Source organism: Dama dama, chromosome 20 (genome assembly GCF_033118175.1).
Source record: "Dama dama isolate Ldn47 chromosome 20, ASM3311817v1, whole genome shotgun sequence".
NCBI lineage: Eukaryota > Metazoa > Chordata > Mammalia > Artiodactyla > Cervidae > Dama > Dama dama.
Window position 1 is genome coordinate 114,206,700 of NC_083700.1, and position 15,240 is coordinate 114,221,939.

At 48.0% G+C, this 15,240-nt stretch overlaps 1 protein-coding gene across 6 annotated transcripts in view; it reads left to right on the forward strand.

Annotated features, from left to right (window-relative positions):
• TRAF3IP1 (TRAF3 interacting protein 1) overlaps nucleotides 1–15,240 on the forward strand; it is a 62,979-nt gene that overhangs the window by 20,159 nt on the left and 27,580 nt on the right. For all 6 annotated transcript variants that reach the window (XM_061122617.1, XM_061122618.1, XM_061122619.1 and 3 more), the window contains 6 exons: nucleotides 1,485–1,505; nucleotides 2,554–2,641; nucleotides 3,049–3,132; nucleotides 7,319–7,442; nucleotides 7,650–7,686; nucleotides 10,113–10,189. In XM_061122617.1, the coding sequence (XP_060978600.1) occupies nucleotides 1,485–1,505; nucleotides 2,554–2,641; nucleotides 3,049–3,132; nucleotides 7,319–7,442; nucleotides 7,650–7,686; nucleotides 10,113–10,189 (431 nt within the window). The remainder of the gene's footprint in view (nucleotides 1–1,484; nucleotides 1,506–2,553; nucleotides 2,642–3,048; nucleotides 3,133–7,318; nucleotides 7,443–7,649; nucleotides 7,687–10,112; nucleotides 10,190–15,240) is intronic.

The following is a 15,240-nucleotide window of genomic DNA, read 5'->3' on the forward strand; positions in this document are numbered from 1 at the left end:
CTGTGCATGCACACACATGCCCCGTTTTCTGGACCAGCATGTCCTTCTTCAGCCCTGGAGCTCCTGCTGGGTGCAGAGGGGCGCCCTGCCTGCAGCCCCCAGGCCGTGCCCCGGCGCCGGGGCCGCAGGGGTGTGGGCAGGGGAGGGCCGGTGTTTGCCAGCCTGTTCGGCAGAAAGTGTCTGTCGTAGGCCTGCGGTGCGCTTGGCCCTCGGGCAGAGAGCGCCTGAGTGAGCTGATGGGCAGGCACAGCAGCAGTTGCTGGGGGTGGTCTGCGGGGAGACGTCACACCAGGGTCAGGGAGGGCCTCGGGGCCTCAGGGCAGAGCAGGGGCGGGAGTCGGGGCCAGTGGCCGAACTGGGAGCTTAGAGACAGGACGCCGATGCCGTTTTTAGGGGTGAGTGGCTTCATGATGCTCAGCTCATGTGGGAAGCGTAGTGCGTGGTCCAGAGGCCAGACCGCCCGGGCTCTGGGGCGATGGGGTGGGACAGAGCAGCGGGGTCGCCTGGAGGCGTGTGGATGCCCGAGGGCGGATACGCCCGAGTGCAGAGGAGGGGCTGGCGGCCTTGACCAGGGCGGTGGTGCGCTGGCCAGGGACGAGGGAGGAAGGGAGAAGGGGCCTCAGTCCGGGTGTCCGGGTGGAGGCCGGGTGGTGCAGGTGGGGCCCAGGGCCGGGGGCGTCCACGAGGCGGGGCACCGCGCTTTGCTGGGGGCAGGCTGCCTGTGTGTGCAGGGCTGCCTCCGCCGCCCTCGGAGCCCCTGTGGCCCACAGCCCCTCCCGGCTCTGAAGATTGGGGCAGCGTGTCTGTGACTCTGACCTCGGTGTCCGCAGGCCGCCCTTGCGGTCTGGCCCTCCCCACGTTGATGCATGTGTCCTCCGGGTCACCTGTGCCGTCCCTGGCGGCGTCGGTTCTTGTCCTGCATCCAGGGAGTTTTGGCTCTTCCGCGCATGTGTTTGTGTATTTTAAGAGTGTAGCACAGAGACCGTCCTGGGTCCACCCACCCCATGGCGCTTCCCTCCTTGGTCGTGGCCTCGGCTGTCACGTTTGTCCCTGTAACGTGGCACTTGAAGGAAGAGTCCTGGGTGGCGACTGCTGAGGGCAGACGCCCTCCCTTCTGGGAGCCGATGGAAAGACATTCGTGACTGACTTACGTAAGACGGGCCCCGTTTGCCTGCGGCTGGCTCTGTCACCTCCCGCCTCTGTGTCTGTCACTCATCTCCGTGACTGATACACTTTCTCCTCATTCCTATCTCCTGTTTTCAAGGAATGATATATTATGATTTGTGGTTTTGTTTGTCTGTCTCTCTCTAAAAATAAAACAGTGGCAGTAGGAAGCTGGAAAAAAGACTAGGAGGAAATGACCATTTTTCCCCAATGGACATCCAAAGTTATTACTAATATATTTTTCTCAAATCCTGTTATGATCATTTAATATACTGAAGTTTTCTGACAGAAATTGATTCTCTGATGTACTTTTTTTTTAGGTGATTGTCCTAGTGATGCAGGTAAGTAATGGCCTTAAATAGAGCTGTTTGGTATAAATTGTGTCCATCTGTACAGATTCTAACATGTACTCTCAGATTTATGTTTTATACATTGTATTAGTGAAAGTAGCTTAAGGAAACGTAACCAACAATTTAAGGTTTAACTTTTTATGTTTTAAAAGAATGTATTTCAGGAATTTTTTTCTTGAGTATAAATTATATTTCCAATAATCAAATTCTGGTTTTACTATTTTCTAATGTATAAAGCACTTTTACTTTAAATAGTAGAGTAAATTTAATTGTCTTAATAGTTTGGGTTTATTGTTTACTGATGAAATCTTTATCAAAATGGACAAAACTTTATTCAGATTATAAAAATAATATGGTACAGAGCCAAAATAAAAAAAAGTTTAAAAATGCAGAAAAACATGAAGAAAATGAAAAGCATTGGTAATCCCAGTGCTCATAACTTGAATGAAAGTCCTTTTAGACCCCCATCTATGCTATGTAACATACATTACCCACTCCAGTATTCTTGCCTGGAGCATCCCATGGACAGAGGAGCCTGGCGGGCTACAGTCCACGGGGTCACAGAGAGCGGACAGAGCGGACACGACTGAGCGACTGGGCGCCGCACGCTGTTGATTACGCGTGTATTACGTGATGACTGTCTTACACGAGGGTGTGACCCGGGACCAGACCACAGTCTCCTGAGTTTCCTAGTGTCTGTCCCTGTGGTGATGGTGGCGGCTGAGCATCCTGACACGTGCGTGTGTGCACATATGTGTCCACGTCTGCCGTTAGGCTGTATTTTCCTTTCAGCTACTTGACAGACCTACCTGTTGAGTTCTGTTTTCTTGAGAAGTTGACCCAGTTTGTATTTCGAGTTTGCCCCTGTCCCCACACACCTACCCCAAATTTAGATACCAAGCGTCTGTTTTAATTTCATCAAAATGATGAGGAAAATTTCATTCATATTTGTTACTGTTTTGATGGCTGTCTCTTCACACGTTTACTTGTTGTTTTTTTTTCTTTCGTGAATTTGCTGGTGGGCCGGCTGCCTGTCCAGAAGGAGACGTTGGAGCTCCCGGCCAGGAGAAGAGCGAGGCGCCGGAGAACCCCGAGCCCCCGCCCGGCGAGCTCCCTGCGGCGGTCAGGTCTGTGCACCCCGGTTCCGCCCCCGCCTCTCCTTGCCGCCCCAGCTCGTGTGCTGCTTGAGCTCAATCGTGAGCAAGTGTTTGTTCAGAGACAGCAAAGCCCGCTTAATCTTCTTGTACCTGAGATGCACCTGACTCCTGTAGAGCGTTTCAGAGCCTAAGGGAGATTCGCACTCACAGCTAAATTTTGTCACAGGTTTGATTCCTGGTACTTATGTTTACCATTCTTTTTACCTTCATGAGAATAACAGGTGGGTGCTTTTAGACTTGTCAGGTTAGTGGGATATTCTTAATATTCTGCAGATCATGTCTTAACTGGCAGGTTGAAGGTGGCCTGGAAATTGGCATTAGCGTGGCTGTTCTTCTGTCCACTCGGAAACGTGCAAGTGTTCTGTGTCTCTTTTTAGGCGGATACCTCGGCCTGGGAGCGCACGGCCTGCGCCTCCCCGGGTCCGACGGCAGGAGAGTGCGGAGGCGCTGACCACGGACAGGTGGGGCCCCGGGCAGCCACGTCGGTGTCTCGGCACCTGGAGCCGGGAAGGGGCTTCCCCAGCGCGGGTGGGGCTGGCGAGGGTGGAGCACATGCTGAGGCGGGGAGCACAGCACCTGTGGGGGGCCCTGACCTCTAAGCACGGGCCAGACCACCTCCACACAGGGGTTCGTGCTCTGCAGTCACATCTTTGCCATGACGCGGAAGGTGTGTGCCTTCCATCTCTAGATAAGAGGATTTTCTGAGCATGAAGACAATCAGGGGGGAAATGGGATAAAAGAATTTAAAGGCTTAACTGCACAAAAATTAGAAACAAAAGATAGAAAGTCACGAGCAGTATAAAGACAAGCCACACGCAGGGCTTTTATAAATTTTACGAATCTCCCTGTGGATCCAGTGTGGACACAGTACAAAACATCAAAACGAAGGAATAGGAAAAGGAGAACGGGCCTGTCGGAGTGGGCTTCAGCTGGGTTGGGATGCAGGGCCTGGAGGCAGCGTGGGTGTGTCTTTTAAGCCTTGTTGCCCAGGGAAGGGAAGGAATGAGGCAGCAGGTGGTGGCGGGAAGGCCCCAGAGAAGTTAAAGAGTTCCTGTTTTTTTTTTCCCCCATTTATTTTTATTAGTTGGAGGCTAATTACTTTACTTTATTGTAGTGGTTTTTGCCATACACTGACATGAATCAGCCATGGATTTACATGTGTTCCCCATCCCGATCCCCCCTCCCACCTCCGTCTCCATCCCATCCCTCTGGGTCTTCCCAGTGCACCAGCCCCGAGCACTTGTTTCATGCATCCAACCTGGGCTGGAGGTCTGTTTCACCCTTGATAGTATACTTGTTTCAGTGCTATTCTCTCAGAACATCACACCCTTGCCTTCTCCCACAGAGTCTAAAAGTCTGTTCTGTACATCTGTGTCTCTTTTTCTGTTTTGCATATAGGGTTATCGTTACCATCTTTTTAAATTCCATATATATGCATTAGTATACTGTATTGGTCTTTATCTTTCTGGCTTACTTCACTCTGTATGATGGGCTCCAGTTTCATCCATCTCATTAGAACTGATTCAAATGAATTCTTTTTAATGGTTGAGTAATATTCCATAGTGTATATGTACCATAGCTTCATTATCCATTCATCTGCTGATGGGCATCTAGGTTGCTTCCATGTCCTGGCTATTAAACAGTGCTGCGATGAACATTGGGGTGCACGTGTCTCTTTCAGATCTGGTTTCCTTGGTGGGTATGCCCAGACTGGGATTGCTGGGTCATATGGCAGTTCTATTTCCAGTTTTTTAAGGAATCTCCACACTGGTTTCCATAGCGGCTGTACTAGTTTGCATTCCCACCAGCAGTGTAAGAGGGCTCCCTTTTCTCCACACCCTCTCCAGCATTTACTGCTTGTAGACTTTTGGATAGCAGCCATTCTGACTGGCGTGTAATGGTACCTCATTGTGGTTTTGATCTGCATTTCTCTGAAAATGAGTGATGTTGAGCATCTTTTTATGCGTTTGTTAGCCATCTGTATGTCTTCTTTGGAGAAATGTCTGTTTAGTTCTTTGGCCCATTTTTTGATTGGGTCATTTATTTTTCTGGAATTGAGCTGCAGGAGTTGCTTGTATATTTTTGAGATTAATCCTTTGTCTGTTTCTTCATTTGCTATTATTTTCTCCCATTCTGAAGGCAGTCTTTTCACCTTGCTTATAGTTTCCTTTGTTGTGCAAAAGCTTTTAAGTTTCATTAGGTCCCATTTGTTTATTTTTGCTTTTATTTCCAATATTCTGGGAGGTGGGTCATAGAGGATCCTGCTGTGATTCATGTCAGAGAGTGTTTTGCCTATGTTCTCCTCTAGGAGTTTTATGGTTTCTGGTCTTACATTTAGATCTTTAATCCATTTTGAGTTTATTTTTGTGTATGGTGTTAGAAAGTGTTCTAGTTTCATTCTTTTACAAGTGGTTGACCAGTTTTCCCAGCACCACTTGTTAAAGAGGTTGTCTTTTTTCCATTGTATATTCTTGCCCCCTTTGTCGAAGATAAGATGTCCATAGGTTCGTGGATTTATCTCTGGGCTTTCTCTTCTGTTCCATTGATCTATATTTCTGTCTTTGTGCCAGTACCATACTGTCTTGATGACTGTGGCTTTGTAGTAGAGCCTGAAGTCAGGCAGGTTGATTCCTCCAGTTCCATTCTTCTTTCTCAAGATTGCTTTGGCTGTTTGAGGTTTTTTTTGTATTTCCGTACAAATTGTGAAATTATTTGTTCTAGTTCTGTGAAGAATAGTGTTGGTAGCTTGATAAGGATTGCATTGAATCTACATAATAAAAGCTATATATGACAAACCCACAGCAAACATTATCCTCAATGGTGAAAAATTGAAAGCATTTACCCTAAAATCAGGAACAAGACAAGGGTGCCCACTCTCACCACTACTATTCAGCATAGTTTTGGAAGTTTTGGCCACAGCAATCAGAGCAGAAAAAGAAAGAAAAGGAATCCAGATAGGAAAAGAAGTGAAACTCTCACTGTTTGTAGATGACATGATCCTCTACATAGAAAACCCTAAAGACTCTACCAGAAAATTACTAGAGCTAGTCAATGAATATAGTAAAGTTGCAGGGTATAAAATTAACACACAGAAATCCCTTGCATTCCTATACACGAGTAATGAGAAAACAGAAAGAGAAATTAAGGAAACAATACCATTCACCATTGCAACAAAAAGAATAAAATACTTAGGAGTATATCTACCTAAAGAAACAAAAGACCTATACATAGAAAACTATAAAACACTGATGAAAGAAATCAAAGAGGACACAAACAGATGGAGAAACATACTGTGTTCATGGATTGGAAGAATCAATATTGTCAAAAAGACTATACTACCCAAAGCAATTTATAGATTCAATGCAATCCCTAAGAGTTCCTGTTTTTAAGGTGGGACCAGCAGCACGTTTCTTTGGTGGTGGGAATGGCCCAGTCGGGAGGGGAGACTGGAGACGCAGGTGGTGTGGGTTGGGGGCGGGGTGTTGTGGGAACAGAGAGCGGGTGGACGGACTGGCCTCATGGAGAGGAGGCTGGTGGGCTGGTGAGATCCTGGGCGGTGAGCTCCTGGCTCTTTGTCTTTCTCCTGAGCTGACGGTAAGTCTGGGGATGGAGGTGTGGGACTCAGAGGAAAGAGAGGAGGGGCTGGACTGGACCGGTGCCGAGGTCCTTGTTCAGGGCTGCCCCGGGGATGTTTTGTGGCATTGGGACTGAGGAGGACGTGGAGACGAGGCTCCCGGCATCCAGCTGGGCTTGGGGCTAGGGGTGCTGCTGAACCTCCTGCCGAGAACAGGCCGCCCACCCCAGAGGTCCGCAGAGCGTGGAGAGGCAGGGTGTACTCACGGGCGCCCCCAGGACATAAGGTGAAGGATCCAGTCAGCTTCGCGTGGACTATTCTCCAGCCAGAGATGGGAAGACTCTGGGGTGGTGTGGGGTGGTCACGGAGCAGGGGCTTGGATTCGGGTCTGAGCGTCTGCTGTCCACAGCGGTGACCAGGCCCCGCCGTTGGCCTGTGGCTGAGAGAGGGATGCCAGAGCATTTGGGGGCCCCAGAACCCAGGGACTGGGTGGGGCCTTTCCAACTCTGGGAACCCCCTGGAGTTAGGGCAGCAGCCCGGAGCGCAGCGTGAGCCCCGGGGCTGGTGGGTGAGGGCGAGAGTGCTGGTTTTCGGAGAAGCTCAGTCAGTTCAGTTCAGTCACTCAGTCGTGTCCGACTCTTTGCAACCCCATGGATTGCAGCACGCCAGGCTTCCCTGTCCGTCACCAACTCCCGGAGCTTACTCAAACTCATGTCCATCACGTTGGTGATACCATCCAACCATCTCATCCTGTGTCAAATGACAGATGACATTAATCTGTTGTCAGAGAAGCTCAGACAACACGAAATTCATAGTTGGCAGATTTTAGGGAGCGTAGTCTAGAAGCCACTGTAACATAAGGAAGACCACGACCCTCCCCTGCACCTGGAGAGTAGAGGCCTGAGGGGGAGGTCAGCTGCTGCCTGAGGGCTCTGGGAGGCCTCCCAGTGCATGTGGGTGAAGACGGGGGGAAGACTTGGGGAGGACTGGAATACAATTCCAGATGCCTGGGGTTGATGGGGGCATGTGACTGGGAGAAGGTTTCTAATGGAACCCAGTATCTCTTCGTTTAGGACGGGGAGTGGTAAAACTGTGTCCAACGTGATCACTGAGTCGCAGAACTCTGACAATGAGGACGACGATCAGTTTGTGGTGGAGGCCGCCCCGCAGCTGCCCGAGATGTCGGAGCTCGAAATGGTGGGTGAGGCGCGGTGCGCATTGGGGCATCACACGCCGGGCCGAGACCTCCCGCTCTGAGAACTGTGTGCGCGGAGTTCTCCTCTGAAGTTTGAGTTAGTTTTCCGCCCTCTTTCACCCAGTCCCCATGATGAGACCTACGCGGGCGTGGTTTTGAGATCTCAGCAAGCCTGAGCCTCCGTTTTCTCTGCTTCCTCTCCCGCTCAGGCCCAGGCAGTGGAACTGGAGGAAGACGAGAAGCACGGTGAGTCGTGGGCCGGTGTGCGTGCCCCGGGGGGTGCTCTCTGCTCTGGAAGGACCTGGTGAAGTGAGCTTGGTCTGCGCTCGGGGGTCTGAGTAGCAGTAAAGAGGACGCCATGGGCACCGACGCATCCTCGGCGTGTGGTTCATCCTGGAGATGATGCAAGCTGCTGGGGGGTGCGGGCAGGACCTGGAGGTCAGCGGTGGGCAGCTGTGGAGATGTCGTCCCTTCTTACCCGCACGGTTAGACCCTGGGATGGGAGGGCTCCTGAGGCCTGCTCCAGGTTGACAGTTCTCTATTGCTGCTTTCTTCCCAAGCACGGTGTCTTTTTTTTTTTCCCAGCTGTGCCATGAGGCATATGGGATCTTAGTGCCCCCGATTGGGGATTGAACCCCTGCTCTCTGCGTTGGTAATGCAGAGTCTTCACCCCTGCACCACGAAGGAGGTCCCCACAGTGTCTTCTTTTAGTTCAAACGTTCGTAAAGGCTGAGAGAGTTGTCTGGCGAGCCCTGGGCTGTCATGCAGCTTTTGCAGTCAGTGGTCATCTTGTCTTACCTCAGTCTCCACCTGAGGTGACCCCCCACTCCCCACACTTTTCACGTCTTGGAGAGCATCATTTCTGCTGTAAACATGTTCTTTTTTTAAAAAAAAAGAACAATATCCATATTTCCATTATTGCCTATAAAAAGCAGTCATTCCTGCTTCTTGTATCATCTAGTGCTTGTTTTTTCCCCCAGTTGTTCTGTGTTTTTTCCTGGTTCCTTTGAGTCAGAATCCAGGTGAGGGCCCTGTGTGTGCAGCTGACTGGTCGAGCTCTGAATTCTCTCTGTAGAATTCCCCCCGCCCCCCGCCCCCCCCTGGCTCATGCCCCCGTGATTTATTGTTGAATAGGCTGGCTGCTTGTCCTTCAGGGTCTTCACAGCTGGCTGTGGCTTGTTCCCCCTGGGGTTATGGGTTTTTCTTTTTTTTTCCTTTTTCTTCTGTTCCTGTGAATTGGTTCTGGAGACTTGTTCAGGTTCCGATTGTTTGGATGAGGCGGTGGCGGCGATGTTGGCTCTGCGTCACGCCTGCTGCCTCTGTGCTGGGACGTGGGTCTCTGGGTCTCTGTTGCTCCTCAGGGGTTGTGGGGAGTGGCCTCTCGTCCCCGCCCCCCAGCACATTTTGGTTGGTGCCTCCACGTCGGCAGGCTTTCCCTCCCCAGGCATTTGCTGCTCCGCGCTCCCCCTTTACTGATGGGTTTTCCTCACCGGGCACTTGTCTCCTGGCACCTTGAGGGGTGATTGATGAGGGCTGTGCCGGTGCTGGTGATGGTTTTGATATCTGTCTGAAGTCACAGCTTTAACATGCTTGGTGGTTTTGTCTCGGTCCACCTGCATTTTCTCCACGTCCTTCTGCCCATGTTTGCCCAGTAGACTCTGGCTCCCTGGTGTCTGGTGGGACAAAGGTGTTAGGCTCCTTTGTGTACTTCCTTCCCTCCCCGTATCTCCAAGGAGCCTGGTCGCATGTCACTTCTGGGTTCGTCATTGTATCTAGGGATTTTCTAATTTTTTTGTAAGAAAGTTAAATCCTGAGTTCATGTTGGTATTTTCACTTTAGATTTATGATTGCAGGGTTTTTCCCAAGTTCTTTGATTTGTCCGTGGACATCTCTGCTTGTGCCAGCAATTATGGTTCCCAACAATGTCAGCCGTATGTTTCTTTACCCTGCATTTTGCACGCTCAGCAATTTAAAACAGAATTACCAGTGGTTAATTGGAGAAGGAAATGGCACCCCACTCCAGTATTCTTGCCTGGAGAATCCCATGGACAGAGGAGTCTGGCGGGCCACATATAGTCCATGGGGTCGCTAAAAGTTGGACACAGCTGAGCGACAAAGCCCAGCATGGAACCAGTGGTTGACAAATGTGTGTCCACTGCGAACACGCCAGGGTGTTCTTGGGTCTGATTGCCTCTGGTTCTTAGTAGCCACCCCCTTAGGGATGCACAGCCAGTGACTCTGTTTTTAAATGGTCAGATAACTCTGCTCTGTTAGGTTATGCATGCCGATATGACACTGCTACGTTTGTAGTTTTCTTTTGCTTTTGCTCTTTAGGCTTTAAAATTTTTGATTTAATTTTGTTTTATTAATGTAAAATAGTCACATGGTTCTGAGGTGAAACGTACCAAACAAAGTATATTCAAATAACTTTTCATATGGTATTTATCTCATGAGTTGATGGCTCTTTCCCCAATATAAAGAAATATTAGTACTTAGTCTATAACAGACCGAAAGAGTTGCTTTGCTCTTTTATCTTGTAAACGGTATTTGAAACTGGTTCAGTATAGAAAGAGAAAGAACCTTAGCATTCCTCCTCACCCCACCCGCACTTAGTAAGCTGGCTTCTTAGGGCAGAGAACTGCTTTAACATGAAACCAACTGATTTCCAACAGGAGGACTTGTCAAAAAAATTCTGGAGACTAAGAAAGATTATGAGAAGTTGCAGCAGTCATCCAGACCTGGAGAGAAGGTAACAAAATGACTTCTGTAAACACTAGTGTTTAGCCTCTGTCTCACACATTTGCTTTCAAGGACTAGGCGCACCCTTCACATCCTGTGATTGTCAGTGACGTCAGTGGGTGTGTTCACAAGCCTCCCCCACTCCCCACCCCCCAGTTGGCAGGATGGACGACGCGGGGCTCTGGGGGCCTGATGTTGCTCCTCTGCACCCAGTCCCATCCTTGGCCTGCTCTGACCCCATGCCAGCCCCTTCCTACCCGGCCCACCCCTTCTCTCTGTGCCGTGGGGGCGGGCAGGCTGTCCGTCCACGTGACCCCAGCTAGTGACAGAGTGAAAATCTGAGTTTTCAGATCTGACTTTTGAAATGCGCGTGCTATCTGTGTCTGGTCTCCCTGCTGTCTCCTGTCCAGGTGTGTGGCTTGGCTCTATTAGGACCCCCGCCTGCCTCCCACCAGCCCCTGCCCTGGGGCACGTGATGTGGGGTGAATACCTGCAGGCCAGGTAGTGAGCCTCAGATGCTACCAAGAGCTTTCTGTCGTAGCGCCTTAGAAGTATAAGAATAAATCTTCGCTTTTTGGTTTTTTAACGTAAGTTTCTGGGTTTCTTAGCTTTGTTAGGAGCCAACAATCCAGTAAGTTTACATGCAGACACTCACGCAGCCGTTTCTCTTTCCTTCTAGTTGAATTAACGGTTACTTATTTTAGATAATTCTGCTTAATGTGTCCTGGTTTGTCACAAAGATCTGGCCCGAAGCAGCTTCGAGGAGACCCGTAGGGCTGACACCCGCCCCCGTTAGAGGGAGCCCCTCACACCACTAGCGGGAGAAGAGTGCTCTGCTCAAAGGGGACAGGCCCTTCCTGCCATTGGTGGTTTGTTGCTGTGGAGTTTCACTGTGTCGCCGTCCTTCTCGTGGGCCTGGAGAGTTTTCTGCTGTCCTGGCAGGTCTGTGCAGACCTGTCAGGAACCTCCAGTGTGTGCGCCTCAGGCTGGTCCTGTAGGTGGCCTTTGAAGCGTCAGTTGGTTTAAATTTTATAGCTCTTTGTTTTTATGCAGAGCGCACTAGGCCTGTGTTTCAGTTTCCTCTGAAAGTAAATTTCAGATGGGTAGACCTTTGCCTTCAGAAGATAAAAGGGAAAAAATTCCCTTGTTCGGTGAACATTTGCTGCTTTGAAAAGTATAGTTAGCATTTTTAAAGTTGGGGGTGATGTGTATTACAGTCAGATGGGAAAACCCAGCAAGTTTCTCTGCTTTTTCTTCTTTGGTGTGTTATAGACGTCACATTTAAATTTAACTTGTGGGTCTTCTAAAATATCTTAATTAGAATTTTAAACAATAAATGAAAATGTGAAGGAAAAATTGAAGTCCTTTCTGGGCTAGCCGCAGTCCTGGTCTCACCATAGGGCGGCCGCTGATGGGGATTCGGTGTGATGCCTCCTCCTGGAGGTGTGTAACCTCATCTTGTTGTTGGTCTGTTTGCAGCTTTCTTCAGACAGCATGGAGTTTCTGAGACCCTGCCCGTTTTGATGCCTGTAGGTCTAGTTTATTCATTTTAATTGATGAATGGTATTCCAGTGTTTGTTAGTAATCAGTCCCTTCTCTGATGGGCACTTAGGGTTCTCCAGCCTTTCGCTGTTGTGTAGAGCGCTTCCGTGGGCTCCTTTGCATGTGTCCTGGCACACAAGAGCCAGTGTTGGTCTCCAGCAGTGATCAGCAGATGTTTTCTGTAGAAGGCCAGACAGTGAATACTTGAGGCTTCAGAGCCATATGGTGTCTGCCGCAGCCTCTCGGCTCTCCTGATGCCTCCGTAAGCAGCTGTTGCGTGGACACTAGTACACGAAGGCGTGTCTGCATCCCGATAAAGCTTTATCACAGCAGCAGGACCTGGCCTTGGCCTGTGGTTTGTGGCATCCCTGCCCCCCCCAACTCTCGAGGCCAGAACACGGGCAGGGCTTCAGTTTCACCAGGTTCCGTTGAGGCTGTGCTGACTTGTTCTCTCAATGGAATGAAAGTCCCTGTTTACACACATCTCTGCAGCCGCAGCCGAGATAACGAACATGCCCACAGCCCTCAGAAGTGGCCCGTGTCCTCCCTCACCCCTCCCACCCGCCCATTTCCTCCCTCCACCCCGCCATCCCCAGCAACCGCTCACCTTCCTTCTGTTGCTGTAGTTTAGTTTGATTTCCTAGAATGGCATATGAATGGACTCATCTGGCAAATACTCTTTATTGGGTCTGGTTCCTTTTACCAGCCATAATTATTTTGCAGCGTATCCATGTTGCAGCGTGTGTCAGCAGTTCACTTCTTTTACCGCTGTATGGATGTACCGTGGTGTGTTTACCCTTTTATCAGCTGAGGGGCATTTGGGTTGCTTCTAGTTTGGGATGATTCCAGATAAAGCTGCTGTGAACAAGTCTGTGTGAACAAGTACTTTCATCCAACTGGGTAAACACTTAGGAGGGGACAGCTGGGTTGTGGTAAATGTATGTTCAGCTTTTTAAAATAACTGCCAGGCTGTTTTCCAGAGTGGTTGCACCACTTAACTTCCGACCAGCAGTTGAGTTCCAGTTCCTCCACGTCCTCATCAACACTTGATTTGGTCAGTTTTAAAAAATTTCTTGTGGTTTTGATTTGCATTTTCTTCAATACTTTAGCCACCTCATGCGAAGACCTGACTCATTTGAAAAGACCCGGATGCTGGGAAAGATTGAGGGCAGGAGAAGGGGACGACAGAGGATGAGATGGTTGGATGGCATCACCGACTCAATGGACATGGGTTTGGATGGACTCCGGGAGTTGGTGATGGATAGGGAGGCCTGGTATGCTGCAGTTCATGGGGTTGCAAAGAGTCGGACACAACTGAGCAACTGAACTGAACTTAACGATATTAAATATGTTTTCCTGCTTATTTTCCATTCTTTATATCTTCTTTGGTAAAGTGTCCACATTTTTTTTGCCCCTTTGAAAGTTAGGCTGGTTGTATTCTTACTGTTGAGTTCTGAGAATCCTTCATATATTCTGGACATAAGACTCTTACCAGATACAGTGCGTAAGTGTTTTCTTCTAGTCCATGGCTTGTCTTTTCTTTCCCTTAAAAGTGTCTTTAAACAGAAATTTAAAGTTTTAAAGCAGTCAAATGTTGGTGTTGTATCCAAGAAGTCTTGCCAAACCCTTGGTCACAGAGGTTTCTTCTTATATTTTCTGGAGATTTTATAGTTTAGGTTTTATATTTTGAGTTGATTTTTGTATAGAATGCAAGGTATGGATTGAAGCTTATTTATTTTTGCATATGGTAACCAGATGTTCCAGCATCATTTGTTAAATTGTCATACTTTGCAATTTTTCTTGGCTGATCAGAGAGATGTGCAATTGTATCTTTTTGTTTCTTTAATATTAATATAAACTCACATTCGTGGCTGCTTCCTTTGTGCTAGGGGGACTTTGTGTTCATTGCTGTGGTCCTCACAGCAACCCTCTGATGTTGGTTCAGCCACTCCGTTGCTAGTTCCTTCTCTTCTTGCTGTTTTCTTAGTATCGGAGCCCCTGAGTTGCTAGCTTTTCTGTTCTCCCAAACTAATCCTTTAGACTGTTTAATGGAATAATGCACCCCACTTCAGCTTTCATTATATTGGTCAGATCTTCGTCGCTTAAGGGGTCTGTGAAATGACTTCTTAATTCCAGGCATCCATGTGCTTAGCTAGCAATGAGAGGTTCCATTATACAGTCCAAAACTTACCAGATTTTCTCACTGCCTGGCCTGGGCAGAAAACGACAGCTTTGCAAGGCATGTGGGTTAAATGGCGGAGGCCGCCTGCCTGGCTAAGGGCTGAGGGTTCGGAACCGGCATGTCTACCACGTGTGGGCTGCTCACAGGGCGGGAAGCTTTGCTGTTGAGAAGGGAGATCAGTACAACTCTGCCTCAGTCAACAGCAAATAAACCAAAAACCTCACTAAAAAAAGAGGAAAGAAGGGCGGGCAGGCACGGGGGCCAGCCAGCAGTCCCTTCCACAGTGTTCCTCTAGGAAATCACTATTTCATGCCCATTTTGCAAAGTCATGGCAAAAAGATGCCTCAAGATAACTTTTGTAATTTAAAAAATAGGTCTGTAGTTCTTCTTCTTCTTTCCGAAAATTTTGTATTTTTTTTCCTTTGATAAGACTTTGAAAAAACTTTTCAAAGAGACACTGTGTAGCAAAGCATCAGCTTTTGGTTCTGTAGACATTGACTTCTGTTTTCCTTTCATTGATTTCTACTCTATTCTTCCTCTTAATTTCTTCGGGGGGTTACTTTTTCTAGCCTCTTGAGTAAAAGACACTTAACCCATTTGTTTTTAGTCTTCATCATTTTCAACAAATATATTTAAGACTATACATCTCCCTTTAAGCATGTTTTATCCTTAAATTTAAAATTTTTAAATACTGAAAACTACTTGAATTTTAGTATGAAGTAGTTGGTTGTTATTTCTTCTTTAGCACATGAACTATTTGGGAGTTTGGTTTTTAGCTTTTAAACATAGAGGTTTTTTTTAAGTTTTTTTTTTCTCCCCAATATCTAGTATGATTGTATGTTCAAAGAATGTGGTCTCTGTGATGTTGATTATTTGGAATGGAGACTTTGTTTGTGGCCTAGTTTGTGGTCAGTTATTATAAATGTTGCTTTCATGCCTGCAGAGTATGTCTTCTTTCTCTTTTTGGGGTCGGTGGATTCAGTGTACACAGTGGATTTCACGGGGAGGTGATTGAAAGACTATCTGTTTGTAGGCCATATCTACCTGTGGTCACTCTTGATTTATATGTATTAATCATAATATTAATTGTTTATCTTCTCTAGCTCATTCAAAAATTCAAATAGTGTTTTCTCTGCTCTCACATAGCTTGTAGTGTGCCCTGAGTTTCGGCACTTTGTACTTTTTTGAGGGAGTGTTTTTTTTCAATGCTAAGGAAATACATATTTGTAATCTGGGCATCCCTCCAGCCTGTCTTTGAAGTTGTGTTGGAAGAAAAGCCCTTTCTTATTGTGCTAATGGACTTGAGGAATACATTATGGAATAAATATGTGAGTCGG